This window comes from Lineus longissimus, chromosome 9 (assembly GCF_910592395.1).
Source record: "Lineus longissimus chromosome 9, tnLinLong1.2, whole genome shotgun sequence".
Taxonomy (NCBI): Eukaryota; Metazoa; Nemertea; class Pilidiophora; order Heteronemertea; family Lineidae; genus Lineus; species Lineus longissimus.
The window spans coordinates 4024370-4052177 of record NC_088316.1 but is presented as its reverse complement, the minus strand read 5'-3'; the positions used below and the strand labels follow the sequence as shown (position 1 = coordinate 4052177).

Genomic DNA, 27808 nt, shown 5'->3' with positions numbered 1-27808 from the left:
AAATAAGAATTGAAATAAGAATTGAAATGACTCAATTACTCTACTCGAGAGAATTTTATTCGTCACTTCAGTAATTATCATGACTGGATGTTATTTATTAATTAGGTTATGGCTAAGACTTCATTTGAGGGAAATTTAGGGCCATAATATTTATTACCAATTAGGAGTTCCATCAGACTTAACAAGCAACTGTGATTGCTGCAACCTGTGACAATTATTGCTGCAATGAGCAATGAAAAATTGCTCTTCGGCAGTTAGAATTAGAATTTTTGGGCATGATACTGATAACAAGTCACAGCAATTACTGATTCTTGTTGCCAGGCACCTGTAATAACCTCTGCAAAGGACTTCAGTCGTATCTGATCATGATCACTGGTTGAGGCGACAAATATCGCTTGTTTGCAGAATGCTTTAGTCCCACTGCAAAAACAACAGAGAACATCATGTCCGAGATATCCCCTGTCAACTGCAGGACATTTTTAAGTAGTTTCTTTGCCAGAGGAACAGAACAAGCCTTCAGCTTTAAAGGGGATTTCGCACAACCAATGATTCAGCCTACTTTTTACATTTTCTCGGGCGGTGAAAATCCACGATATTGTTTCCTTTTTCCGAAAGTCCTGTGATTAACAAATGATGTTGACGTGGCAATTTGGTGTCCACTGCGCCTGCTGATGAACTGATGCTGATGAACAAGCGGGGGCCCGCAATACGGGTCTAATCAGAAACTCGTGTTTGACTTGATGATGCATCAATTGCTATGATACCGATTGAAGCGCAGGAAGGGCAATATATTGCTTGTGCAAAATTCTCTTTAAGCCATTAAAATACAGACTTGTTGGCTTAATCTATAAGGCTTATCTGCCGCAAACTATAACAAGCAGGACAATCTCCGTGCTGAGTCTCAAACTTGATCATAAAAGCCTGGCAACATGCAAAGCCTCTCCACCATAAACGATTTCACGTGATGTTGACAATCTTTGACAATGTTCATAGAATCCACTTTCTGTGGAAATAATGAACTATTCACTGGAAAAGAGATTGGCCAACAATTGCAATCAAGTGTAATACAAATCCAACATTCGCTTAATGAAATCCCAGGTTTCCATGCATGAAAAATACTCATTGTTGGAATAATAAATCACATAGAGGATTCTGAAAACATTGACACTTTTAAAACGCAACTGAAAACCCATTATGTAAAAGGTCTTATGCTGGTGGCGAGTTTTCCAAAGCAATAACTAAATTGGTTTACATTCACAAACTATTCATGTGGGGTTAGAACACTGGTTACTTCGTCAATTTGTAACAATCCATGTTGAAACAATGTGTCAGCCCTTGGGAAATTAGGAAATAGCTCTGCAGCATGGGACCAGCCCTGATGAGGTATTTATGGTTGCTTACAGTTAATGCAAACTATAATATATTAACCCTGGATTAAACTAAATTATGTCTCGCAATCGTTTCATCTGCACTGCTTGGGGCTTTGGAGCGCTAACAACTGGTGGGATTCAACAGCAAAGCAATCAGCCTGCTCCACCAACACAAACACCATCTCTATAATCACAAACCTCTGTCATAAAATTGTCTCAACCTTTTGCAACCCAGCATCTAACCAGCTGTCTCCTGAAATTGGCCCATTCGGTGGTCCTCTTTTATCCTCTAGCTTAATTAATCAGCTATTGTCTGTGATAATGAAATGCCAGTCTGACCTATCTGCCAAGTACTGATTTCTGCCTCGAACACTGAGCGGGTGTGAACACACTAATCAGAGAATGGCAGAACCGTTGGGCTTCTGTACTGGCTTTGTTAAAAATATCACTTGAATACTAATAAGGATAGGAGCACAGAGAGAGGAAAAGGCTACAAGATGATTCTGCAGAGATCTTGCTACTATTACTACGAAGACGACCCATGACATAAAATCATAGGGGCACCATGGCAGCTGGCAGCAGTGATTCAGCCCAATTAGATCTGTTTTCGGCCTTCCGGATAAGTTGAGGTGTTGTGAGGCTGCTCCACTCTTTTATGTGCTCCATCCACATTTTCCTTGGTCTTCCTTGCTTCCTCCCTCCAGCGACAGTGCCTTGCAAGATTGTCTTTGCAAGCGAGTCATGTCGGCATACATGTCCAAACCAGTTGAGCCTCCGTCTTTTTACGGTGGCCAGGAGTGTCTTGTGCGTTCCACTTCTTGTCGAACTGACACATTGGTTCTTCGTTGCAGTTATGAAATCCAAAGTAGTTTCCGCAGGCACTTCATCTCAAACGCTTGGATGCGGCGCTCTGTCTCGGCACTTGTCGCAGAGATCTTAGGAATCGTATTATACTTTGTTAGATCCTACATGTATAATGTTTTGTTTTGTTGATGTCTTAAGTACTCAATACCATGTGTAAGTCTCATACAACACAATGCCATAAAACGAGACAGTTTTTCTAGCATGAAAGATTTCAAAAGCGCCTGCAACATCCAAAAACAGCAAACCTACCGACAAAGATCTAGTGAACGTAATCAAGCCCATCCTGAATGAAACTGACTGAAGTTAAAATCAAGTATCTCTAGCTCTGCAAATTGCTTTCGATTTTTGCAAATTCCTCACATGGCCAATTTCAACATCAGATTTCACCATTAGTTTTGATTACTTTACGCTGCTATGATCGTGGACTGCATCTGTATCATCTGAAACGGGAATTCCCATCTGTATATCCACTTTATCGATTTCGGGTCAACGTCAGTAAAATTAATGGTTTCGACATCTCTTTTATCATTTCTATGGCTTAAATATGAAGAAAATTGATTGCAGAGCGTCTCTAATTTATCATGGTCTCAATGTATGTATACATCAAAGAATATCATGCAAGGGAATTTCTAAGTTTTTGGAATATTGTCAAAACTAGAAGCAGTATAATATATTACTTATGTAACTCTAGCAACGCACACTGACACTGTTGAAGAGTGTCCGTATTGTGATCAGAAGGCCAGCGCAACAAATTGGTACTTTCACTGACCTGAAACTGCCAAGTGTAGTGTAGTTTGTGCACTCTCACTGGTGAATAGGTAAAAACCAGAAGCAATATAATATTACTTATGTAACTCTAGGAAGGCACATTGGCACAGTTGAAGAGTGTCTGACTTGTGATCAGAAGGTATTTGGTTCGAGGCTCTGTCAGTGCAACCAATTGGTACTTTCACTGACCTGAAACTGCCAAGTGTAGTGTAGTTTGTGCACTCTCACTGGTGAATAGGTAAAAACTAGAAGCAATATAATATTACTTATGTAACTCTAGGAAGGCACATTGGCACAGTTGAAGAGTGTCTGACTTGTGATCAGAAGGTCTTGGGTTCTAGACCAGTCAGTGCAACTCAGTACTTTCATTGACCTAGTGGCCAGTAATTTTCAATTTTTAAAAAGTTATTTCAGGGTACATAGTTACTATAGCCCTGAATTTTTAGTTGCAGGCCAAGTCTTTTAGAAACAATTTCTCTGTTAAGATAAGAGGGGCCAAAAATTTGCTGAATTAATCCAATCTGTCTTGGTTAAATTCTATCTTGGGTTTTTTGAGAACACACTGAAATCAATTTCGACAAATTGTACATAAGTAGATTATGTTAACTCCACTAAAAAGATTTGGACCAGATTAGATTTCCAAATGAACACGATTCAACAGTGAGTTACCATGGTAACCACCAAATCCCAAAAATACATTCCCATGTTGCAATAATGGAGTGTTAAGAAATATAACGTAACAAAATTGAGCTTTCCACATTTTCTAAATGGAACATTAAATTGAAATGGCTATACCATTAAAATTTCGTGACTTCAAAGTTAGGCAATTTTCTTGCATTTTCGAAGAAGAATTTAATCCACTGGGACTTGTTTGACAACGAAGAGTGATCATGCTGCGTACTTAGGAAATAAGAGGTTGTAAATTGAGGTTTTTATACGTTGTCGGATGAATTAGCCTTGCAAGAATGTGGGTTGTGTGGGATTGGTCTTGGGAATTGACGAGCCATGGTTGCAGATCTTGGGGTTGAATAACCGAAAGCCAAAATAGAAGATGAGTTCAATATCTAGGCTGCTGACAAGTTACAAAGTAAAACTAATTTAGCCTACAGGACAGAACGTAATGGCAGGTGGTTGATGCCGTTCTGAGAAAATTCTCCCCTCCCTGACTTTTCCTCAATAGGTTAAAAGTATCCAGTCGTTCCTGGAATAGGGTGTTCCCTAACATCACCCAGGGCTGCAAGCTGAACCTTGGACCTGATGGTGGCAGGTCGAACATATCACACCTTAGGAAACCATCACCTTGCTGACATTTTCTTAAAAGGTTAACCCCACTCCTCTTTCGAACGTAAGAGCGGGACACATCTCCCAGGACTGCTAGCTGAGCCTTGGACCGGATGGCGGCAGGTGGTACAAATCACCCGATAGGAAACCCTCACTTTGCAGACTTTTCCTCACAAGGTAGAATCATCTGTTCTGCCCCCCAGCGCCGATGTCAGAAAGTTACCAATGTTTGGCATACTGCCCACGACCAAACGATGGATATTGGTGGAGGAATTCAGGTCTGGTAACACTAGATTCTAACCTACATCACCCAGGACTGGGAGCTTTTGACAATGATGGTGGCAGGGGGACCGACCAACCGCCGTGAAACCCTGCTGACCTTTCCTCAAAAGGTTAAACCAACGCTTCTACCTCTTGTTCTTTGCTAGACGGCCAATATGAGAAAGAGTTGCCAATCACTCGCCCAACCACCTCAAGTTACTTGATCTGTCCAAACAAATTAGAAACAATAAGCTTCAACAGATGTTCCTGCTCATCCTTGATCAATATTTACAATTGACCTGTTAAGGCGGAAACAGTTTCTTGGAGTTTTCTGTCTGACTTATCCTCAAAAGGTGAAACCATTTTCTCATGTTCTTCACCAGCACCAATATGTAAGGGAGTTTATACCGATATTCCCAAACTGCCAAAGACCCAAAACACTGGGCAATACAATGCTGGAGTGATTTTGGCTTGGTATCATTAGATTCAAACATACCCAGCATAACCTCAGGCCTGGCAGTGGCAGGGAGACAGTCCACCCCTCAAGAAACCCTCACCTCCCCGACTTTTCCTCAAAATAATAACCACATCCGCCTCTGTTCAGCCCTAAAGCCAATATGTGAAGGAGCTTTCAATGTTCTCCAGACCGCCTCAAGTGACTTGATCCGTCAAAACAAATTAGGAAGAACTAAGCTTCACCAGATGTTCCTGTTTGTCATTAATCAATATTTACTATTTACCGTTCAGATTGAAGCAGTTACTTGGTTGATGGAATGTCTCGATGACAGGAGAAGGGCCATGTCCTGTGCTCTTAGTAGTGGAGGAAGGCTACTTCTTCTTCTTCTTCTCATTCGCTAGACAGTCAACTTCAATCTGATGACAAACTCAGCGGTTCTCTGGCGCTGTTCTTTGTCTCCGTAAAGCTGGTTTTGTAAGCAAGTTCCTTCAGGCCAGATGTCGTTCCTAAGGGTTGCCAATCAGGTACATCTCCCCAGTATGAGCTCCACAGTCATGAACTCCATGTCGCATGGGCAGACGTCGTTTTCTCCAATTCAGAAAGCGGGCTACTACTCTCTACTTCCTTCACTCCTCTGAGAGTATAGACTGCTAACAACTTTCCCCAATCGTCCTCTGTCCCTGGCGATCCTCTCCAGTTCCGGCCAAGAGTGACCCATCTGGTCTTCCGATCATGTCTCACCAGCTGTTCCTCACTGCTCTCAAGGCATCTCCAAAAACATGTTTTTTTTCGTGGAGGTTTGTCTTCTTTGTTCAAGCTTCCTTGTCCAAGGAGCAAGGCTTTGGAATGAGCTTGGTGTTGATATTCAAAATTCTAAGACTCTTGCTATTTATTAGGCGTGGGCTAAAAACCCAACTTTTCTGACGATGTTTTTGAACCGCAATCTCATTTGAACAAGACATTCCGAGAGAAAAAAAACCGTTGCGGATTTGAAAATCATTAATCATGTTAATTGATCGATAATGGGCTCACAAAAAACAGAAACATATCCGAAATCAGGACAGGATTTTGCGATCAGGTAATCTATGAATGGGCTCATTCAGCTGTTGCTTCCCGAGCCCATCAATAAATCACTGACAGATATAGATATCCAGTATTGGAAGCGTAAATAGTGGAGTGGTGATTTTTTTGCTGTTGAATGGGTCATGGAAGCATTTTGTTGACGCCAGTCTGTGCCTAACGCTATTGGAGCAACCCCAAAAATAATAATTACCATGTGAAGTGAGATTTAATACTGGTGTTTCTGCAAACAACGCTAATTGAGTAACCACGCCCTGTCTGTTATTGCCAATATCCGCATGTACACCACCTGAAAATGGACCACCAATCTTGGTTCGCGAACCAATGCCGCACCATCGAAAATCCACCAAGCGCTTACACCAGCGCTGCAGCTAGTTATAAAATCCGGCAACAGATGGCGCACAAACAAGCAGAAAGCACCATTTCGAAAGCGCCGCCTGTTGCCGAACCATCTAACTAGCTAATTGCCGATCCATTTGTGCGTACACCACGACAAAGCCGAGCTTTTAACAAGCCGGGCGACCCGGCAATTTGTATCGGCAATGGATTGCCGAACCAATTTGTCGCAGCAATGTGGTGGTGTACGCGCAGCTTATGTAACGTAAACCCTGTAACCCCTCCCCCATCAGGCTATCAACACTCAGTCGACAATTGGCATTGGTTTCAAGGGCTTGGTCTTTGACACCACATGATTTTCTGGTAACTTTCCCTGTTTTCTTCGCCCTCAACACTAACATGACTAATTTGACCCTAAACTAGTTGTGATTCCTGACGGGGAGGGCCGGGATGGCTACAGGGTTTTTATTGACACTGCATCATGTCACAAAGGATGTTTCATTGTTACTATCAAATCTACCATAATCAGACAGCGATTCCGACACAACAACAACTACATTTAGATCACAATGGCCACTCTAATGCAGTCTGAAGTCCGGAACTCTCACCCACCCCACTGTTACCTAAAGGCATGTCATCATCAACAGCAGCACCAGAAAGGGTTAGCATCTGATACTGTGACTAAACTATTCATGCATTCCACACAGCCAACTGTTGCCGATATGAAAGTCTCTGATATCTGGCTTTGAATAATTACAAAGTGAAATGCCCTCTGGAGGAATTCAATCAATCTCACTTGATCCCGGCTGATATCCGTGCCAGTTCCTTAATTAGCATGATTAACCCTTGATGACTGCGACTAAACTATAATTAGAATTGATAGTTCTTTCTCTCAGGACAGGGATGCACATGTAAAAAGTACCGGTTGCTTCTGTTTATCTAGAATTATAAACACAGTGGTTCTAATTCATATATACTGGCTACAGTATAGTTCTTTCTCTCAGGACCGGGATGCACATGTAAAAAGTACCGGTTGCTACTGGTACTGGTTGCTTCTGTTTATCTAGAATTATAAACACAGTGGTTCTAATTCATATATACTGGCTACAGTATAGTTCTTTCTCTCAGGACCGGGATGCACATGTAAAAAGTACCGGTTGCTACTGGTACTGGTTGCTTCTGTTTATCTAGAATTATAAACACAGTGGTTCTAATTCATATATACTGGCTACAGTATAGTTCTTTCTCTCAGGACCGGGATGCACATGTAAAAAGTACCGGTTGCTACTGGTACTGGTTGCTTCTGTTTATCTAGAATTATAAACACAGTGGTTCTAATTCATATATACTGGCTACAGTATAGTTCTTTCTCTCAGGACCGGGATGCACATGTAAAAAGTACCGGTTGCTACTGGTACTGGTTGCTTCTGTTTATCTAGAATTATAAACACAGTGGTTCTAATTCATATATACTGGCTACAGTATAGTTCTTTCTCTCAGGACAGGGATGTACATGTAAAAAGTACCGGTTGCTTCTGTTTATCTAGAATTATAAACACAGTGGTTCTAATTCATATATACTGGCTACAGTATAGTTCCTTCTCTCAGGACCGGGATGCACATGTAAAAAGTACTGGTTGCTTCTGTTTATCTAGAATTATAAACACAGTGGTTCTAATTCATATATACTGGCTACAGTATAGTTCTTTCTCTCAGGACCGGGATGCACATGTAAAAAGTACCGGTTGCTACTGGTACTGGTTGCTTCTGTTTATCTAGAATTATAAACACAGTGGTTCTAATTCATATATACTGGCTACAGTATAGTTCCTTCTCTCAGGACCGGGATGCACATGTAAAAAGTACTGGTTGCTTCTGTTTATCTAGAATTATAAACACAGTGGTTCTAATTCATATATACTGGCTACAGTATAGTTCCTTCTCTCAGGACCGGGATGCACATGTAAAAAGTACCGGTTGCTTCTGTTTATCTAGAATTATAAACACAGTGGTTCTAATTCATATATACTGGCTACAGTATAGTTCCTTCTCTCAGGACCGGGATGCACATGTAAAAAGTACCGGTTGCTTCTGTTTATCTAGAATTATAAACACAGTGGTTCTAATTCATATATACTGGCTACAGTATAGTTCCTTCTCTCAGGACCGGGATGCACATGTAAAAAGTACTGGTTGCTTCTGTTTATCTAGAATTATAAACACAGTGGTTCTAATTCATATATACTGGCTACAGTATAGTGCTTTCCCTCAGGACAGGGATGCACATGTAAAAAGTACCGGTTGCTACTGGTACTGGTTGCTTCTGTTTATCTAGAATTATAAACACAGTGGTTCTAATTCATATATACTGGCTAGAGTATAGTTCTTTCTCTCAGGACAGGGATGCACATGTAAAAAGTACCGGTTGCTTCTGTTTATCTAGAATTATAAACACAGTGATTCTAATTCATATATACTGGCTACAGTATAGTTCCTTCTCTCAGGACCGGGATGCACATGTAAAAAGTACTGGTTGCTTCTGTTTATCTAGAATTATAAACACAGTGGTTCTAATTCATATATACTGGCTACAGTATAGTTCCTTCTCTCAGGACCGGGATGCACATGTAAAAAGTACTGGTTGCTTCTAGAATTATAAACACAGTGGTTCTAATTCATATATACTCGCTACAGTATAGTTCCTTCTCTCAGGACCGGGATGCACATGTAAAAAGTACTGGTTGCTTCTGTTTATCTAGAATTATAAACACGGTGGTTCTAATTCATATATACTGGCTACAGTATAGTTCTTTCTCTCAGGACCGGGATGCACATGTAAAAAGTACCGGTTGCTACTGGTACTGGTTGCTTCTGTTTATCTAGAATTATAAACACAGTGGTTCTAATTCATATATACTGGCTACAGTATAGTTCTTTCTCTCAGGACCGGGATGCACATGTAAAAAGTACTGGTTGCTTCTGTTTATCTAGAATTATAAACACGGTGGTTCTAATTCATATATACTGGCTAGAGTATAGTTCGTTCTCTCAGGACAGGGGTGCACATGTAAAAAGTACCGGTTGCTTCTGTCTATCTAGAATTATAAACACAGTGGTTCTAATTCATATATACTGGCTAGAGTATAGTTCTTTCTCTCAGGACAGGGATGCACATGTAAAAAGTACCGGTTGCTTCTGTTTATCTAGAATTATAAACACAGTGGTTCTAATTCATATATACTGGCTACAGTATAGTTCTTTCTCTCAGGACCGGGATGCACATGTAAAAAGTACCGGTTGCTACTGGTACTGGTTGCTTCTGTTTATCTAGAATTATAAACACAGTGGTTCTAATTCATATATACTGGCTACAGTATAGTTCCTTCTCTCAGGACCGGGATGCACATGTAAAAAGTACTGGTTGCTTCTGTTTATCTAGAATTATAAACACAGTGGTTCTAATTCATATATACTGGCTACAGTATAGTTCCTTCTCTCAGGACCGGGATGCACATGTAAAAAGTACCGGTTGCTTCTGTTTATCTAGAATTATAAACACAGTGGTTCTAATTCATATATACTGGCTACAGTATAGTTCTTTCTCTCAGGACCGGGATGCACATGTAAAAAGTACCGGTTGCTACTGGTACTGGTTGCTTCTGTTTATCTAGAATTATAAACACGGTGGTTCTAATTCATATATACTGACTACAGTATAGTTCCTTCTCTCAGGACAGGGATGCACATGTAAAATACGTATATACTGATGGCTGGACGCTTTTACTCGAAGTGCATCCTACGGCATCAACAGAGTAGCGTGCAATGGGGGTAATGGGTATATTCAGTAGGAGATCCAAATGCACATCACGAACATTTCCGATAGCTCACCTCCGGCCTTACTCGGGAATATATATTTTGCCCGTCAACTTTAACCCCGTCACCATTTGTTTGCAGCGGGTCACACTAGGGTCTTCAGTGTTCTCCACAGCCTTTGAGTTAAGAGGGGGAGGGGAGGTCATCAGTAATGCCTTTTTCTGTTTTCGCTGCGTTTTCGCGTGCACTGGGAAAACTGCTCTTACAGTTTTGTCAAAGGGTCCTATTTTGAAGATTTCAAGGACTTCAGAAGCATTTTAAAGGCATTTGGGGTCATAATGTAGCATTTTAAGGTGGTTAAAACAAATTAGGAGGTCATTTTTAAAATGAAACGGCCAGGGGCCATTGTGCTCACCGTATACATCTTTTAGTAGGCAGGATCATGCTTAGTTTAGAGGTGAATATGGTGAACACAATCAGGCATGAAGACTTTTTTTAGATGTGTATTGATGTCAAGTAATAAGACAGGGCAGTATATACAAGTTTATGATCCAACCAATAATTGTCTATGACATCAACAAGATCAATATCGGGTGATTGCTAAGAGTCCCTGCAATAAAAAATTCATCGAAAAAAAGTCATTAATAAGCAAGATATTGCACGTCTTACTTTTTCAGTTTTGACCCCCTGGTGGCCAAATCAAGAATCAGATGAGGCCAAAATTCGGTGTCAGAGATTATCTGATGTAGGGGGTTACATGTACCAACTTTCAAGTTCATAGCTTCAGCAGTTAAGAAATGTGCCATAGTTACACTCTAATGGCCAATTTACGCCATTTGACCTCTGTGACCTAGAAAAGGAGGTCAAATCCAAAAATCGTAGGACATGTGGTGTATCCTTGCTAGAAGTCCCTGCCATAAAAATTTTATCGAAAACAATTCACTCAAATAAGCAAGATATTGCACTTCTTCCTTTTTCCATTATGGCCCCCTGGTGGCCGAATAAAGAATCAGATCAGGCCAAAATTCGGCATCAAAGGTTATCTGATGTAGGGGGTTATATGCACCAAGTTTCAAGTTCATAGCTTTACTGGTTAAGAAACGTGCCATAGTTTACACTCCAATGGCCAATTTACGCCATATGACCTCTGTGACCTTGAAAAGTAGGTCAAATTGAAAACCCGTAAGACATGTGATGTATTCTTCCTAAGAGTACCTACCATAAAAATTTTATCGAAAACAAGTCACTTATAAGCGAGATATCACACTTTTTAGATATCCACTTTTGGCCCCCTGGTGGCAAAGTTATGAATCAGATCAAACTGAAATTCAGCACCAGAGGCTATGTGATATAGGGGGTTATATGTACCAAGTTTCAAGTTCATAGCTTTAGTGGTTAAGAAACGTGCCATAGTTTACACTCTAACGGCCAATTTCGCCATATGACCTCTGTGAACTTGAAAAGTAGGTCAAATTAAAAACCCGTATGATATAAGATGTATATTTGCTATGAGTACCTACAACACAAGTTTCATCGAAAACAAGTCACTAATAAGCGAGATATCACACTTTTTAGATATCGACATTTGGCCCCCTGGTGGCCAAGTTGAGAATCAGATCGGACCGAAATTCAGTGTCAGAGGTCACCTGACCTAGGGGGTGCTGTGTACAAAGTTTTAAGTTCATAGCCCTAGCGGTTAAGAAACGTGCCACTGTTTTTTAAATAGGATACGACGACGGACGACGGACGATGACGACGGACGACGGACACTGCGGTATTACATAAGACTCCCCTACAGTGAGCCAAAAATCAAGAAAATGTAAGATACAAGTCAGAAAAGACAAAAGGGAAAAGATAAAAAATAATAAAATAAAAAAATATTTTTGGCCGTCCCTGACCGGGGTTTGAACTCACGACCTTTGGATTGCCACAACACGAAAAACACAAAACATGCAATTTCGGCCATATCTGTGTCTGCGTTGTGACCTCTGTGACCTCGACAAGTAGGTCAAATTATAAACCCATATGATATATGATGTATCCTTGCTATGAGTACCTACCACAAAAGTTTTATCGAAAACAAGTCATCAATAAGCGAGATATCACACTTTTTAGATATCCACATTCGACCCCCTGGTGGCCAAATTGAGAATCAGATCGGACCGATATTCAGCACAGGAGGTTATCTGATATAGGGGGTTATATGTACCAAGTTTCAAGTTCATAGCTGTGGCGGTTGAGAAACGTGCCATAGTTACACTGAAACAGCCAATTTATGCCATTTGACCTCTGCAACCTTGAAAAGTACGTCAAATTAAAAACCCGTACGATATATGATGTATCCTTGCTATGAGTACCCACCACGAAAGTTTTATTGAAAACAAGTTATTGATAAGCGAATTATCACACTTTTTAGGTATCCACATTCGGCCCCCTGGTGGCCAAGTTGAGAATCAGATCAGACCGAAATTCAGCACCAGAGGTTATCTGGTATAGGGGGTTATATGTATTAAGTTTCAAGTTCATAGCTGTGGAGGTTCAAAAACGTGCCATAGTTACACTGAAACAGCCAATTTACGCCATTTGACCTCTGTGACCTTGAAAAGTAGGTCAAATTAAAGACCCGTATGATATATGATGTATCCTTGCTATGAGTACCTACCACAAAAATTTTATTCCAAACAAGTCATTAATAAGCGAGATATCACACTTTTTAGATATCTACATTCGGCCCCCTGGTGGCCAAATTAAGAATCAGATCGGACCGAAATTTAGTGTCACAGGTCATCTGACCAAGGGAGTCCTGTGTACAAAGTTACAAGTTCATAGGCTTAGCGGTTAAGAAACGTGCCACTGTTTTTGAAACAGGATACGACGACGACGACGGACGACGACAGACGACGACGGACGACGGACACTGCGGTATTGTAAAGACTCCCCTACGGTGAGCCAATAAGTGTGCGGAGACACTGGTCCTTTACTGTCTGGATGCCAGACCAATAAGCAGTTCTCTCCACGTCGACCATGCTTTCAATGTTCATTTCCGTCACAAAGCTCTGTCTGCTTTACTGTGGGCAATCAGCCGGAATCTGATTTCCAACATCAGACGAAGCAAAATAATTAGAAAGTTAAATTGTCGATTTGTAGCTTTAATGTAGTTTCGAATGTTCAAACCAATCAAGAAAGGTTATATACATGTTGGACATATTCCATTAAGGACGAGACTTCCAAGATGTTTTCCTATACAGTAGAACCTCTCTATTAAGGACCTCCTTGGGAATGACAAGTGTCGTCCTTACTAGAGAGGTGTCCTGATTAAAGAGGTCAAATTGAATGGTAACAACCAATTTGGAATAATAACTAGTGGTTTCAATAGAGAGGATGATCATAATAGAGAGGAGCCACTAAAAGAGAGGTGTCTGCTAAGGGAAGTTCCACAGCATGTGAGTGGCATCCATTTGACTTTTTTCACACTTTTCATTTGGGTAAAGCAAATTAACAGTAATTATATATCCATTTTCAATTCTGCAGTGATGAAAAGTCAATATGCACTTTGAATGGGTTCAGTGAAGAGAGGGGGGTCCTCTGAATTGTAGTGATTTCCTTAGTTTGGGTGAAGCATGATTTTTTCTCAAATCCACTGTAGAGTGAAGGCAATTTATATCTGGGATACTTTTCACGAACATTGATGTTATGATGAATAGTATTTTTCTAACTTTGTTTATTTGCTTGTAACCACGGCAACAGATGTTTAATAGCTCCTATCAGATTTTTTTAAAACTCAGAGAAAATCAAATCAAATCTAAAGTGGTTTGATTTGCTTGAATAATTTGATGCAATACGGATTCATGTTTATTTATTGACGCACATTGCGCTGCATCAGATCCTATTTGCATGTCTTTGATGGGATTAGTAATTCAAACGTGATCGAATTTAAGTGTCGAACTGCCTTGCTTGAGAGGCAGACTGGAATTACTTCATCAGTTCGGGATCGGACTGATTTATAATAACAGTGTTAAGGACGTTGGAACCTGTACTTCGTTCTTTCTTACAAGGTCCATTGGGTTACGCTGACAGAAGTTGGTCTCGAGATATGGTCATACATGTGTGCCAGGTTTTAAGTTCAGACCTCAAGCGGTTATGAAATGTGCCGCATTGACATACGCTGTCAGTGGACAATGGCGACAACGGACGCCATTTCATCGCATAGGCTCACGAGGTGAGCCAATCACTGATGAATCTTGTTAGTAGATTGCACCCACAGGTACATGTATGTTTAAAGCAAATTTTCAGCCTATTCACTGTGTTATTGCTTCTTCAATCAGTCAACCATCTGAACATTCAATCATTTGATTCAATCTATCACATGTCGACAACATCGTCGTCTGCTCTAAGGGAATAACCTTGACCCCTGAGTGAACACCTGGACAATAGACATTGATTTCACATCAGAAAGAAACCATATTGCGGCAAAGTCGTGCTCGGAAATGAGCCACATCGGAGATGGGGGATATAATTACATAATGGACACGCTGTATGATGCGCCGATCAGATTAGCTAGATGATTGAGCCTGATTGTACCCAAGTTGTCTGGGTTTCAAATTGACGTGTCGAATATGATAGAATAGGACAAGCAGTTGTTTGATTTGGTGTTGTGCTTTGGCGAATTACATCTTTAGTCCATGCGTTAGGTGGTGCTTAAGTAAGAGAAATGCGAAGGGGGGGGGTATTATCAGGTCAGTTGGACCGTGCTGATCATTCCTTCATTTGAAAGATGTTCTGATTGGAGAAGCTGGCTACCTTTTGCCCGATGCAGAAGTCTCGATCAATCCAGCCAGAATTTATATAATACGTTATCTTGCACTCCTATAAGGTTTTTGAGTGCTTGATGGTTTTTTTGGCCAACATCGATATGGGCTGCAACCTGATGCAATTTTCTGGCTCCTGCTTAAATAATCATCGGGAGTTAAAGAGGTGTCCAGCGATCCCAGCTACCTGAAAAAGACCAATCTCCCTCATTTCCTTAGCAATTCCTGTTAATATGATCAAATCAAAATGTCCTGCAAGGCAAAGTGAGCAGAGGCAAAAAAACGTCGTTGGAAACGGTAGTTTTTGTCGCACAGATTAGGCCAAATCAGCAATTTAGTCTGGAAAAAGTGCTGCAGCATATCTGCTGAGATTCCCGCTAATAAAATCTCGTCAAAAAAACATTCATAGGACAAAATGACCAAGATGCCAAAAATGCAATTATATGTGTAAATGCAAATCAGCAATATTTCCTTTGGGCCAGGGAAAATTTTTATGGTAGGGATTCTTGCTTATAGAATCAAATCATCGAGCTATTTCATGGAATGAAATGAATGCCGTAAAAAGGTTAGCTCAGGGTTCATTTTTTTGCTAGCAACTTGTCAAAAAGGTCTCACCTTGTGGACAGCACAGTAAATGGATGCGAATAATGTTAACCCGGAATACATCCATGGCCATTCAAGATTGCAGTTTTGATTAAATTAGCATTTTGGCAACCCGGTATCAGTGACTTCTTTTAGAACTTCAAGGATTATTTGCAAAAGTGAAAACGAAGAATAGATTGCACACCATCATTTCTGGGTGTAGGCCTACAGCATTTTACTTTCCAACTCAAAGTATTGGCTCCAAATATCTGGAACTGGCGCATCTCCTGATTTAAAAAACGACACTTCCCATCATCTCAGTTAACAAATCCTTCGCGTCACGCACAGCATCTCTCGGGGAATCTCTCAACAGATCAACAAGAAAGACACCAATCATGAAACATTCCTTTTTCTGCTAGAAAAAGATAAGCTGAATGTAAGGACGGCGGAGCACTCTGTTTCACCGAGGATTAAATTTGCATAAAACTAAGGAAGTTGTTGGCGGATTTTGTGACCTGTTTTTCCTGTTTGTGCCTGGAATGATAAATGCTGAGGTGGAGAGAAGTGATTTAGGACTAGCTGCATAAATGAATGATAAGCGCTCTTGATTAATAGTTTTCTATATCATTAATATGCACACTTTTAAGAATGTGAAGAAGAATATAAAGGGGAAATGGTCTTTTCTTCAGGATGCAGGGATTGCCAAAAAAATTCAGCATAGCTATGAAAACATTGTCAAGAAAATTGGATAGAATTGGGAAAGGGGATTTTCAAAATACAAGAAAGCCGCGATTTTGCCTACCTCAAATGTATAGTCCCAGTGCTCTTAACTTTATTATCTTTTTTTTCTTCAAAAATTTTATTAAGATAAAGCATTTTTGCAATTTTTAGGAGTGGGTTACGAATTCCTCTCCTTCAATTTTTCTGATCACAAACATCTTTCAGGACTCTTTTTTATTCGCAGTAATCCACACCCACAAATAGTTAGCAGTTTTTCGTAGTCTTTTTTCAAGATTTGGCTGACGAGTTCATTTGATGGCCATGATGCACTACTACTAATCAAATCGAGTTCACATGAACCTCAGGATGTCCAAATGGGTATTCGGCTGAATACCCTTATTTTTTCAGAACGTGCCAGGAATATCAAGAAGCCCACGTAGACTCAAAAGATCTCAGAGCAACATGTCATGAATAGTAATCAGCTAAGATTATGCGTTTTTTACGACGGTTTTGTTGGACTTGTTGCACACAGGATTTTTTTAGAAGAAGTTGGAATGTTTATCTTTGGTACTCTTTTTCGCTCAGGATGTTGGTTAGATGTTGACAACTATTGTTAATCTTGTTTCTGGTTAGTTATGGAACTTATCCCCGACGTAATCAGGTATTCTGCATTAAAACACCCTTAGCAAGGGCAACGCATAGCGGAGCCAACTAAAGGAACAAGCAGAACAAAAGAGGCTGTGATTTGGAAAATATTGATTATTGCATCACAGGGGTATAATACAGGGCTGTGTTAAGTGAGTTTAGCTCTCCCACTACACCATCATGCCACAGGCAACAGATGACTAGTTCAGCAGTTACAGTCCGCAATGGGACATCAAGGGCAAAATCGATCAGACACCTCTCAGATCAGGCCACCTCAATTTGTAATCGACATTAATTTATAGGCAAGACCGAAGATAGACATAGAGTTACAAAAATCACAATCACAGGTGAAGGTCCAGCAAAAAGCATTGCGCACCCTGACCCGTGACACCAATATATGGCAATCTTACTTTTTAATCAAAAATATTCCAATCAGGTGGTTAATCTGTCATTCTCATTTCAACAAGGTGTGACCTAGGTATGACCAGTATTAACGCCTTATATCACCTAAAAATAAAATCGCAATTTTCAGCCTCTGGCAGTTCGCAAAGGCAACAATGTCTGTCAACACCCCATTTCAAATTAATCCCAAACTCTCAATTTTCGAGTGTTTTAAAACCACAATTTTGACTTGAGGAAACTTTAATGGGCGTTGTGTCATCATCCTTAGCTTCAATTGGCATAAATTTGCATAAAGCTATGAATAATTATGAGCAGATGACATTTGGTGCTGTCGTAAACAGGAAATGTGGCATTTCACTGATGGTGCTGTCTGGATGATAATATAGATCTTGAAAAAAATTTCTTGTTTACCCCAAGCAAGGAACAGTAAAACATGCTAAACCTGCCACAATAATAGGCTAACATTTCCACAAATGTGCCCCTCTGCATCCTTTAGAGTTCCCACTCGTACTGCCCCATGACCAAAACCTAAATATGGCCCAGTTGCAAAGAATATCAAAATCTTCTCCTGTGTGTAGTCCTTGAACATGATCATTATTTTTCAATATTCAATCACGAAGACAGAAATGATAAGGTGATCATGCCAGAATGGATCACATTTTATTAGGTTGACGGTAAGCAGGTTACGCACAAAGTAACGCCATTACTTAACAGGCTTATTGCCGTGGGGTATGATAAGGCCGCATGATAAGGTGACGAGATAGACTGATATCAAATTTCTCAATATGACATTGCTAATCCCATGCGGCACCTGCGGTAACGTCATGCTAAGTAAATTTTGATCCTGATCAAAAGACTGGGTTAACATGGAGCCTCATTTTCAGAAGTAACAAGTCATTGCCAAAGAACGGGCTACATATAAGATTCGTGATAAATGTTCATAAGCAAGGACATACACACATCCTCGGTTGTGTGGATAAATGTAGACTGTCCCCTTTGCAAAGCATACACTCGCTGTAAGAACTATGATTAAAATTTTGTAAATTTTTCGACAAAATATGTCACTCCGTCCAATATAAACACTACTTCCTGTTGTCAGGCTCTATTCCTACTCAAATACCAGAGTCAGTGTGCTCTTCCTCTCACACACGTAACTAAGCTCATTCTTAGTGCTGAGTGTTGCACTGAAGTTCAGGATGTATTGGGTTAAAACATGCTGTCTCCTCAATAGTAAAAACCAGTTTCAAAGATTTCAGTTTAACAGAATTTTTACAGTTATTCATCAAGTATCAAATAAATGTGTCAGACAGAATTCACTTTTTAAACTCCCACATTAACAAAGACAACAATCCTTAAAGTACTTCACTTGATTTATCATTAGCTAAAGAAACCACGACATGTCAAACTGGAGTCGAGTAAATCCAAATTTCTCTCGATTATGCTAGCAAACTTGCCCCAAGGCCCCACACGGTTAAGAAATGAGACGTGAGTTCATTTTCCAATTAACTGAAGACATGATACAGCAGCCTCTAGAGAATTTCTCGCTAAAGACATCATGAAGAACTCTTCATGCACGTAATTATCATCAATGTTGGCAGCGAAACCCATTCCTAAGAACATCTAAATTATTAAGGCATTTCTTATTAAGTTTACTTCAGATTTTAATTCACTACAACATTGCGGGTCTTTTCCAATACTGTAAACATGTTGCCTATAGTTTTCCGATAATGGAATCCTGATTTGCTCGAGAGGAAGTGCGTGACGTGAGCTTGAGCGACTTTGGAAGAAGCCGTGTAAGGGGTGTCGATTTCATTAACCCAGACTCATGGGATTGCTACAAATGAGATAAGACAGGCAATCGTGTTGGTTTTTCCCCCGACTGTTTCAACATACCTGAGTGGTATCCCTGAGAGGATAGAACTGATATCCTTTTTTCACCCACGTTTATTCGTAGCTACTGATCAGAAAAAAAGCCTCTCATAAGGAATGTGAGAAGAAACAGTCTTGAAGAGACTTGACCTGCTTATTTAAGTAAATTGCCTCAAAAAGTACATTTTTGTCGGCTGTGAAAAAGTTACCCCTACTTAATTAATGAGTGCTAACCGCAAAATGTTCCATCTTATTTTTTTTAGAAATGAAATGGCCAAGGGCCATTGTGCTCACCATATAGATTTTTGGTGGCTAGGAATTCATCCTGGTTAAGAAACATGCTACATGTATAGTATATAGGTCAAACCAAAGTCGGTATGACATGTGATGTATCGTTGCTTGGAGTACCTACCATAAAAATATCATGGAAAACAAGTCACTAATAAGCAAGATATTGCACTTTTTTAGTTTTGGCCCCCAGGTGGCCAAGTCGAGAATCAGATCAGATGGAAATTCGTCGTCAGCAGTTATATGACGTAGGGAGTCATGTCTACCAGATTTCAAGTACACAGCTTTAGCATTTAAGAAATGTGCCATAGTTACACTCAAACAGCCAATTTACGCCATTTGACCTCTGTGACCTGGAAAATGAGGCCAAATCAAAAACCCGTAAGATATGTGATATATCCTTGCTGGGAGAACCTACCATAACATGTTATTGAAAACAAGTCACTCATAAGAGAGATATCACACTTTTCAGGTTTCCACTTCTGGCCCCCTGGTGGCCAAGTCAAGAATCAGATCAGACCAAAATTAATTGTCCGAGGTCACCTTACCTAGGGGGTCCTGTGTACAAAGTTTCAAGTTCATAGCCCTAGCGGTTAAGAAATGTGCCACTGTTTTTGAAACAGGATACAGAAGACGACGGACGCTGCGCTATTGTATAGACTCCCCTACGGTGAGCCAATAACTGGTACTATAGGGGTTAAAAGGGTCAATGAAGCTGCCCACTAATGAAATGAAATGGCCAGGGCCATTGTGCTCACCTCATGTGGAGGAAAGATGGATAAAGAGCATGGTCTTGTGTCATGTAGTGTTAGGTTTGATGTAGGTCCAAGCAATTACAATTTCCCCAAAATGGCCAATTTACAGTACATTCGACCTCTGTGACCTTGAAAAGTAGGTCAAATCAAAGAAGACCCGGGTGACACATTGAATGGTTGTTAGAATTAGATGTACCTATGATATAAAATTGGTGCCAATCGGGCAAGTCATTACTAGGAATAATGGCATTTTGAAGAATTTAGGATTTGGCCCCCTCCCTGGAGGCCAAACGGCAAATCAGATCGCACCAAACTTCGGTACCTGAGATCACCTGACCAAGGGGTACATGTGTACTTAATTTGTGATCAATAGTCATTGCAGTTAAGAAACGTGCCATTGTTACGGCCTGACGGCGAATTTACGCCATTTGACCTCTGTGACCTTGACAAGAAGGTCAAATTAAAAACCTGTGTGACATATACTGTATGGTGGTTAGATGTACCCATGATATCAAATTGGTGGCAATCGGGCAAGAAGTTAAGGAATAATCACATTTTTAAGGTTTTTGGATTTTGCCCCCTGGTGGTCAAGTGGTGAATCATATTGGACCAAACTTCGGTCCCTGAGATCAGCTGACTAAGGGGTAAATGTGTACCAAATTTGGTATCAATAGTCATTGCAGTTTAGAAACGTGCCATCGTTACATCCTAACGGCCAATTTACACCATTTGACCTCTGTGACCTTGAAAAGGAGGTCAAATCAAAAACCCGGAGGATATATGATGCACCTTTGCTAGAAGTACCTACCATATTTTTTTCAAAATTTCCCGACTACTATTGAGGGAGATATTGCATATTTTCACTTTTAACGTTTGGCCCCCTGGTGGCCAAACCATGAAACGAATCGGACCGAAACTTGGTCTCCCAGGTGTCATTACATAAGGGTACATGTGTACCAAGTTTCAACTCAATAGCTCTAACAGTTACGAAACGTGCCCTGCTAACGGACGACGGACGACGACGACGACGACGACGACGCCGACGACGACGACGACGACGACGACGACGACGACGACGACGACGACGACGACGACGACGACGACGACGACGGACGACGGACGCCACGGTATGGGATAAGCTCACCTCTGCTAAGAGGTGAGCTAAAAATGAAACGGTCAGATCAGACCGAAATTCTTTGTCAGAGGTCACCTGACCTGGGGGGGGGTCCTGTGTACCAAGTTTCAAGTTCATAGCCCCAGCGGTTAAGAAACGTGCCACCGTTTTTGAAACAGGATACAGATGACGATGACGGACGACAGACGCTGCGCTATCATGGCTATTGTATAGACTCCCCTACGGTGAGCCAATAACTCGTACTAAGGGGGAAAAAGGGCCAATGAAGCTGCCCACCAATGAAAAATAATTAAACAAACTAACACGGCACAATAATTACATGGCAAAAAAAGCACAGGCAAGAATAAGAGACAACTTTAGTGGCAAATTCCGACTATTTAGACGTACCTGAAACCTGGACCGTCTCCCGGTTCCGGTACTTTCTGTAGTGTGATTGGTTGCAGCTTCGTCAACTCACTCATTTTACTCACGCCCATCTCGTCGCAAAACGTTTGGATTTTGAACTCATGGTTCTGGATCAGCTCTCGACGGATCAGTTTCACAACCGCTGGAAAAAAAACAATGTTTGATCATTTTGATTCAGGTATTCATAAGGTATTGTTCATTTAGTACGCATCCAATAAGGGGAGGGCATTTTAGAATTTTACAACGTTACATCGTTGGATTGTTACTGTCTGGATTCACCATTCATTGACAATCTTTGGCGTAGGTGCATAGGACAGTGGGCAGGATTTTTTTTATACCTTGGTTAGCGTGCCCGCCGCAAGGCGATGAACTGAAAATGTGAACAAATTTTTTTTGGGGGGGGTCATTTAGCAAGCCCGCCGCACTCAATATCCGCACTGTGTAGTGAGACCAGACTAGAGTTGTGCGAGACCTCCCCACAATGCCACGCAAAGATTGAAACAGAAACTTTTATTTTGAAATAAAATTTTAATTTTATTTCTTCCTCCTCTGAGCTGCCTCTACAGAAGTCTTCCGTGAGAGTAAAAAAAATGTATTTTCATTTTTATTCAACCCTCCTAAGCTTGTCCTTTGATGAAAAAGCACGCTAACCAAGGTATAAAAAAGTCTCGCCTTAGCGTACATACACAGATGTGTTATGGGTTCATGTGTTTAGTGGGAGGGGGTTTTGAGAATTGTGCGTATGTTTTGAGCGACCCTAAACAGCAGAAAGTGAGATATGAGGCTGTGATAGTCTTGAACCAGTGCTACAATTTCAAATAAACCAAAACAAAGTGTGATTTGCCGCCAGAGCCTGTATTAATGTGTACAGTTCAGAGTTTTCGTCAAACAGGGCTGACAGAAAAATATTAATAGAACTCCAGTATAATTGCTGAGATTAAGGCTGGGCAGTCTTCAATTTTCATGGTACTCGACATTTCTTTTCAAATGGGAGTATTAGAAAGTATTCTGTCGGGAAATCATAAATTATTTACCACAAAGCATGCTTAGAATACACCCAGGGGCTTTTTATTTCACGATAATACACATTAAGAGCGTATCAAATGGTATGAAAGTCTCCTGCAGGGCTCCTTCAGCCTTCAATCTTGAAATATTCATATAACTATCAAGTTACTTATGAAAAGCCTGCAGATTTCAAGAACTTCATTGCCATCTTTGAATTATTTATCACATGTGATGTGCTGGGACTTTGAACAAAGCTACTTGTGGGAGGTTAATGGTGGGTTATTTTGTATTCAGTTACAGAGTACTTTAAAACAAAGGAGACACTGCTTAACTTCTTATAAATCCCTTAAGGCCGAGTAAAGAAAGGCATCACAAACTGTTTTCTTAAAAGCACCCGGTGGAAGTTTGCTTTTGCCTGATCATTAGACTGCATATATAGAAGCAGAGCATCTCATAACCTTGCACTGGACAGTGTGTTGCTCGATCAAGTTTTGTTGAGAACATTATCAGCTACATGCGCATCTGAATCAGCACTAAAGATGCCAAGTTTTTTTCTAATTCTATAAGGTTTGAAAAGCTCTATTACACCCTTCAGATAGAAAAAAGTGCTGTTGGAACTCAATGAGTCGTTTGCAAATTGAGATAACTTTCTTTCTGCTATTTGCCTCAGCCTGTTTTCTTTCATAAGACGTTATTAAACTCTCTGATTAGTTATCAAGACTGGCAGCAGATAAAAAACACAAAAACATGCCGATCAATCCGAAATTATAAAATCTTTTAATTTCTTAGGATGGGTATCAATGTAGAGATTTAAGAAATTAAGATGCATTAGGAAATGTTCTAACAATGCAATCAGATGCATGTAATTGTTAAAGGTTTGTATAAAAATTTGAAATTTAAACTTGAACTTGAAAATTTCCAATACAAATAAAATATGAATTTCAACGATATTTCGATTTTCATCTCGTGTTCGTGCATTGTAGAAGCTTTTGGGGTAAAATTTTGGTTTTCTGTAAGGTCTCCCAAATCAATGGACATAAAGATATGAAGAAAAAAATATATAGAAAACTTTACATCTGCTCACCTCCTGAATCGTGCATATTGATCGCTGAGCTAATCCCGGTTTTAGAAGCAGACAATTCCACTGGAAGATCAGTATTCTCCGTCAGAACGTACTTGAGCTTAGCACCTTCGAAATTACCGGCGTGACATTTACAGAACGTCACATTGCTAAGATTACTAAACGACAAATCAGCACCAACAAAGCTAACGTTTGTTATGATCAGACCGGAAAAATCAACATCTAACAGAATGCTGTTGCGTAATTGCACATTGTCCAACTTGAACGAGAATTTGTTTATCGCTAATTTTGATAGGTCGCACCTTGAGAGATTTGCGCCGTACAAATCTAACCGGAGCGTAAGAGGTTTCTTGTGCCGCAAGACGGCCATGACATTGTTGTTCAGGCTGTATGACGTTTGTAAGAACATGTTGAAAGATTCGACCCTGGTGTCTAATAGGCTGTTGCGATAGCCAATCAGATCCTGTAGATCACATACGCAATGAAACGGTTTGTATAACTGGTGCATATCCTTGGTCGTGTGCGCCATCTGCGTGTGTTGCCCGTGTTGTATCGTCGTCATATCCTGGTCTAAGATTTTATAAACTTGCCTATTTTCCTCCCACATCATCATGGGTCCCCTGAATCCGTAGATGTCCGGTTTACACGATTGTCCAAATGGTGAAAAACACCGAAAGAACTTGTAACGGGGTAGCTCTGATACGGCGCGATTGTCCTCCAATAGTCTCAAGCCTGCCTGTTTGTAAACTTTCACAACGTTCCATGCGAGGGTTGCTTTTCCATCGTTTGTGCGTAGATAAACAAACTTTTTTATTTTGGTCTTTGGCATTGCCTCTATCACAGATTTCAGCATATCGTTGTAACAAAACTGTACATCGTTTTGTTTCAAATGATGGAACATGCAATCAACTGCATTTTCCGCCAAAAGTTCCACATCGGCCAAACCATACAACACTGAGATATGATACTCATAAATGATTGACAGCTCGTTAGCTACACCCATTATCACTGCTTTCATTTCCCGATCGCTTATGCCGACCACTTTCTGTGCCGCAGTTCTTTTCTTACGAAAAGAATACCGTCCCTCCAAATCGGACAAGGAGCTCCTCCGCTGCAAACTCGTCCCATTATCTTTACCAAACGACTTTGGTGACCTTGACCTCTGATTGCTAGGTTGCGCGAGACACGGGTAACTCAATCGCGGGTCGCCATTTAATAGATCCAAATCTTGCACAACCCCGATTTTATTGCCTCTTGAATGGTTGTGCCACGAAGATGAAACTTGGTCGAGTTTTTCAAAAAAAGACGAAACAACGCTTTGTTGGTAGTGATTTTTATGGAGTTTGATCTCCTCTATCGTCGGCTGGACGAAGAGACATGGATCCATGTTGTACGCTCAGTCACTGCTACTCTCTGAAATGAAAAAGGGTGAGAAATTGTCATTTTGAGGTCAACTATCAATGATCACATTCAGGGACCTCGGACAATACCATATCCTGTGGGCAAGAAAAATCCATACTGCCCTCTACAAAGGGCTATATTTGACAACTGTCACTACCTAAGGTATCAGAGTACACCAATATGTCATCACTACAAGCACTTTCACGATAAAATACACAGAAACAGATATTGAGCGGCAGTATAGAAATCCAATGCAATTTTCCAATCTGTATGAGAACATAAGATTTTCTTCTCGAAGTTCAATTTCCTACACGGCGGTACTATGGGAAATGGAAGATTATAGATAGGCTGTTAAGATCTGATCTAGGTAGAAGTCTACTTGCTAAGTCTCAAGAGCAAGTTGTGAGTGTGGACTTGGAAAGCTATGCTCGAACACATTTTGCAATTATATAAGTTCGTCCACCAATCACCATGGATCAAAAAGGGATGGGTTCACCCCCCTACACCAACTCATTTTTGGGAAATAATAGATTTTTCATACATTTGTGTCGCAAATACTTCCAAAAACGTAGGGCATTTTATGAATACATATGCCCTTTTTTCAACCCCCTGGATCCGTGCCTGCCGGTGACAAGTCAACAATTCATCGCAAGAGCACATTTACCTGAAGGCTATTAAGCTATGAAAGGATGTCATATCTGATCCAAATCTAAGTTTACACTTACACAGATTAGTAGAAGGAGAGATGCACAAGAGCCTCAAAACATCATTGAGACATTTTCAGTGAGAAATATGTCGAAATTTACATGAACTTATTAAAAAGCTAGTTTCAGGCTATGAACAGGCAGTAGCATTCTGTCGCAATTTGAATGTTTCCATCAAGCTTAAAATCTATTGACATTACCAACACTTTAAAGACCTTTGAGCTGCCAAAAGGAATGCAACATAAAAGGGACCCTAAAAGGGTAATGATTCAGATTCAAGTTCCCCTGTTTGAATCTTCAGGAAACATGGTAAATGTCAAGCCTTTGTATACAGACCCACGAAACCAGTCAAAGCAAGAAGCATAAGGAATTGGCAACACAGGCTGTACTCACCGACACCTTCTAGATGCAGTGGTTACCATAGAAGCTTGGCAAGCCAAGTCACCAGCACAATAGTAAAATGTCCTGATGTATGTGATGCCATGAGCCAATCTTCCATCCTATAGCGTCCTGGCTACTGTCACCCTAGTTACCGGTGAAGATAAAAAAAATCGAAAACACTCGCTTTGCATATCCTACCCTGGTGATATTGTCACCATAGTTAATAGAGCTGATTCCACATTGGAACTAAAAACACACACTTTGGACAGCCGAGAATTCGTCAAATGTCAACGGTAACTACTGTTGCACTGCGTTTGCGGCAGGTTGATTTTACATTAGTCAATCATGAAAAGTTCTGGTAGGTGTGATGTGATGAGCTGATCTTTTATCCCCTAGAGACATTTTTACATGCACAGAAAAAGCCTTGATAAGACCAAATTGAATCAGAAAGGGTCTAAATTTTTCTCGTGTAAACAGCAACTAAATGGACTCGTATGGATTCAAAGTTGACCATAAGCTGACTCTAACGGGTCCAGTCTAGATACACCAGAATCATCTTTGTCCTCTAAATGCAAACAGGCCAACAATCTGGTTGTGCAGACTAAGATTAAATGAATCCGTGGCTAAATTGTTACTTTCCCTAATCTAATGGTAAACTCAGCCACGAACCCCATTACTGCCTCACATACAGACAATAGGAAGACAATGCCATGATCTATGAAGTCATCACACCCTTCCTTCAAGCAATATTGTTCCAGGCCGGCATCCATGATGCTCGATAAATCAGACTTTATGCACGCTCGTAAATAATCGACTTATACCGGCTGCCGCTTAGTAATGTTTCTAAGATATTATGCGGTATAGACAAATGAGAGTGGATGACATATTCTCCTAGGCGATCCGGTAATGGAAATACGTTTCTATGACATATCGGAGAGTGCCACTCAAAAGATTTATGTTTATTGCTGGAATAAGTAGGAAGATATTTTTTGCCTTTTTATTTATGAGTGACAGTGCTTTAAAGGTGGAGTTCATCCACAAGCTGGCCTGTTGATTGCTTCTTAAATACATTCACTTAAAGTGCATGGACCTTTGGATTGCTTCTAAATTACACTAGCGATCAAAAACCCTGCTGTGGGAGGATATTACAGTAGAACCACTCTATTAAGGACACCCACGGGACTGATAAGTGCTGTCCATAATAGAGAGGTGTCCTGATTAGAGAGGTCAAATTGAACGAAAACACCAAATTCGGGACCAAAACTAGTCTCCTTAATAAAGAGGGTGTCCTTAATAGAGGTGTCCGCTGAGGGAGTTCTACTGTTCGTCCCATCTAGTTTCACGGCAGACCTGTATTAGAAGTGCTGCACTTACGCTATTACGAATTGACATTTCGT

At 40.5% G+C, this 27808-nt stretch overlaps 1 protein-coding gene across 6 annotated transcripts in view; it reads right to left on the bottom strand.

Moving 5' to 3' along the window:
* LOC135493971 (uncharacterized) overlaps window positions 1-27808 on the bottom strand; it is a 104999-nt gene that overhangs the window by 7657 nt on the left and 69534 nt on the right. For 5 of the 6 annotated variants that reach the window (XM_064781673.1, XM_064781672.1, XM_064781678.1 and 2 more), the window contains 2 exons: window positions 23929-25338; window positions 21822-21981 (listed from right to left, as the gene is read on the bottom strand). In XM_064781673.1, coding sequence (XP_064637743.1) covers window positions 21822-21981; window positions 23929-25312 — 1544 coding nt within the window. In that variant the 5' untranslated portion in view covers window positions 25313-25338. Of the gene's footprint in view, window positions 1-21821; window positions 21982-23928; window positions 25339-26423; window positions 26437-27808 lie in introns of those variants that run through there. The other variant, XM_064781676.1, reaches the window with a different exon arrangement.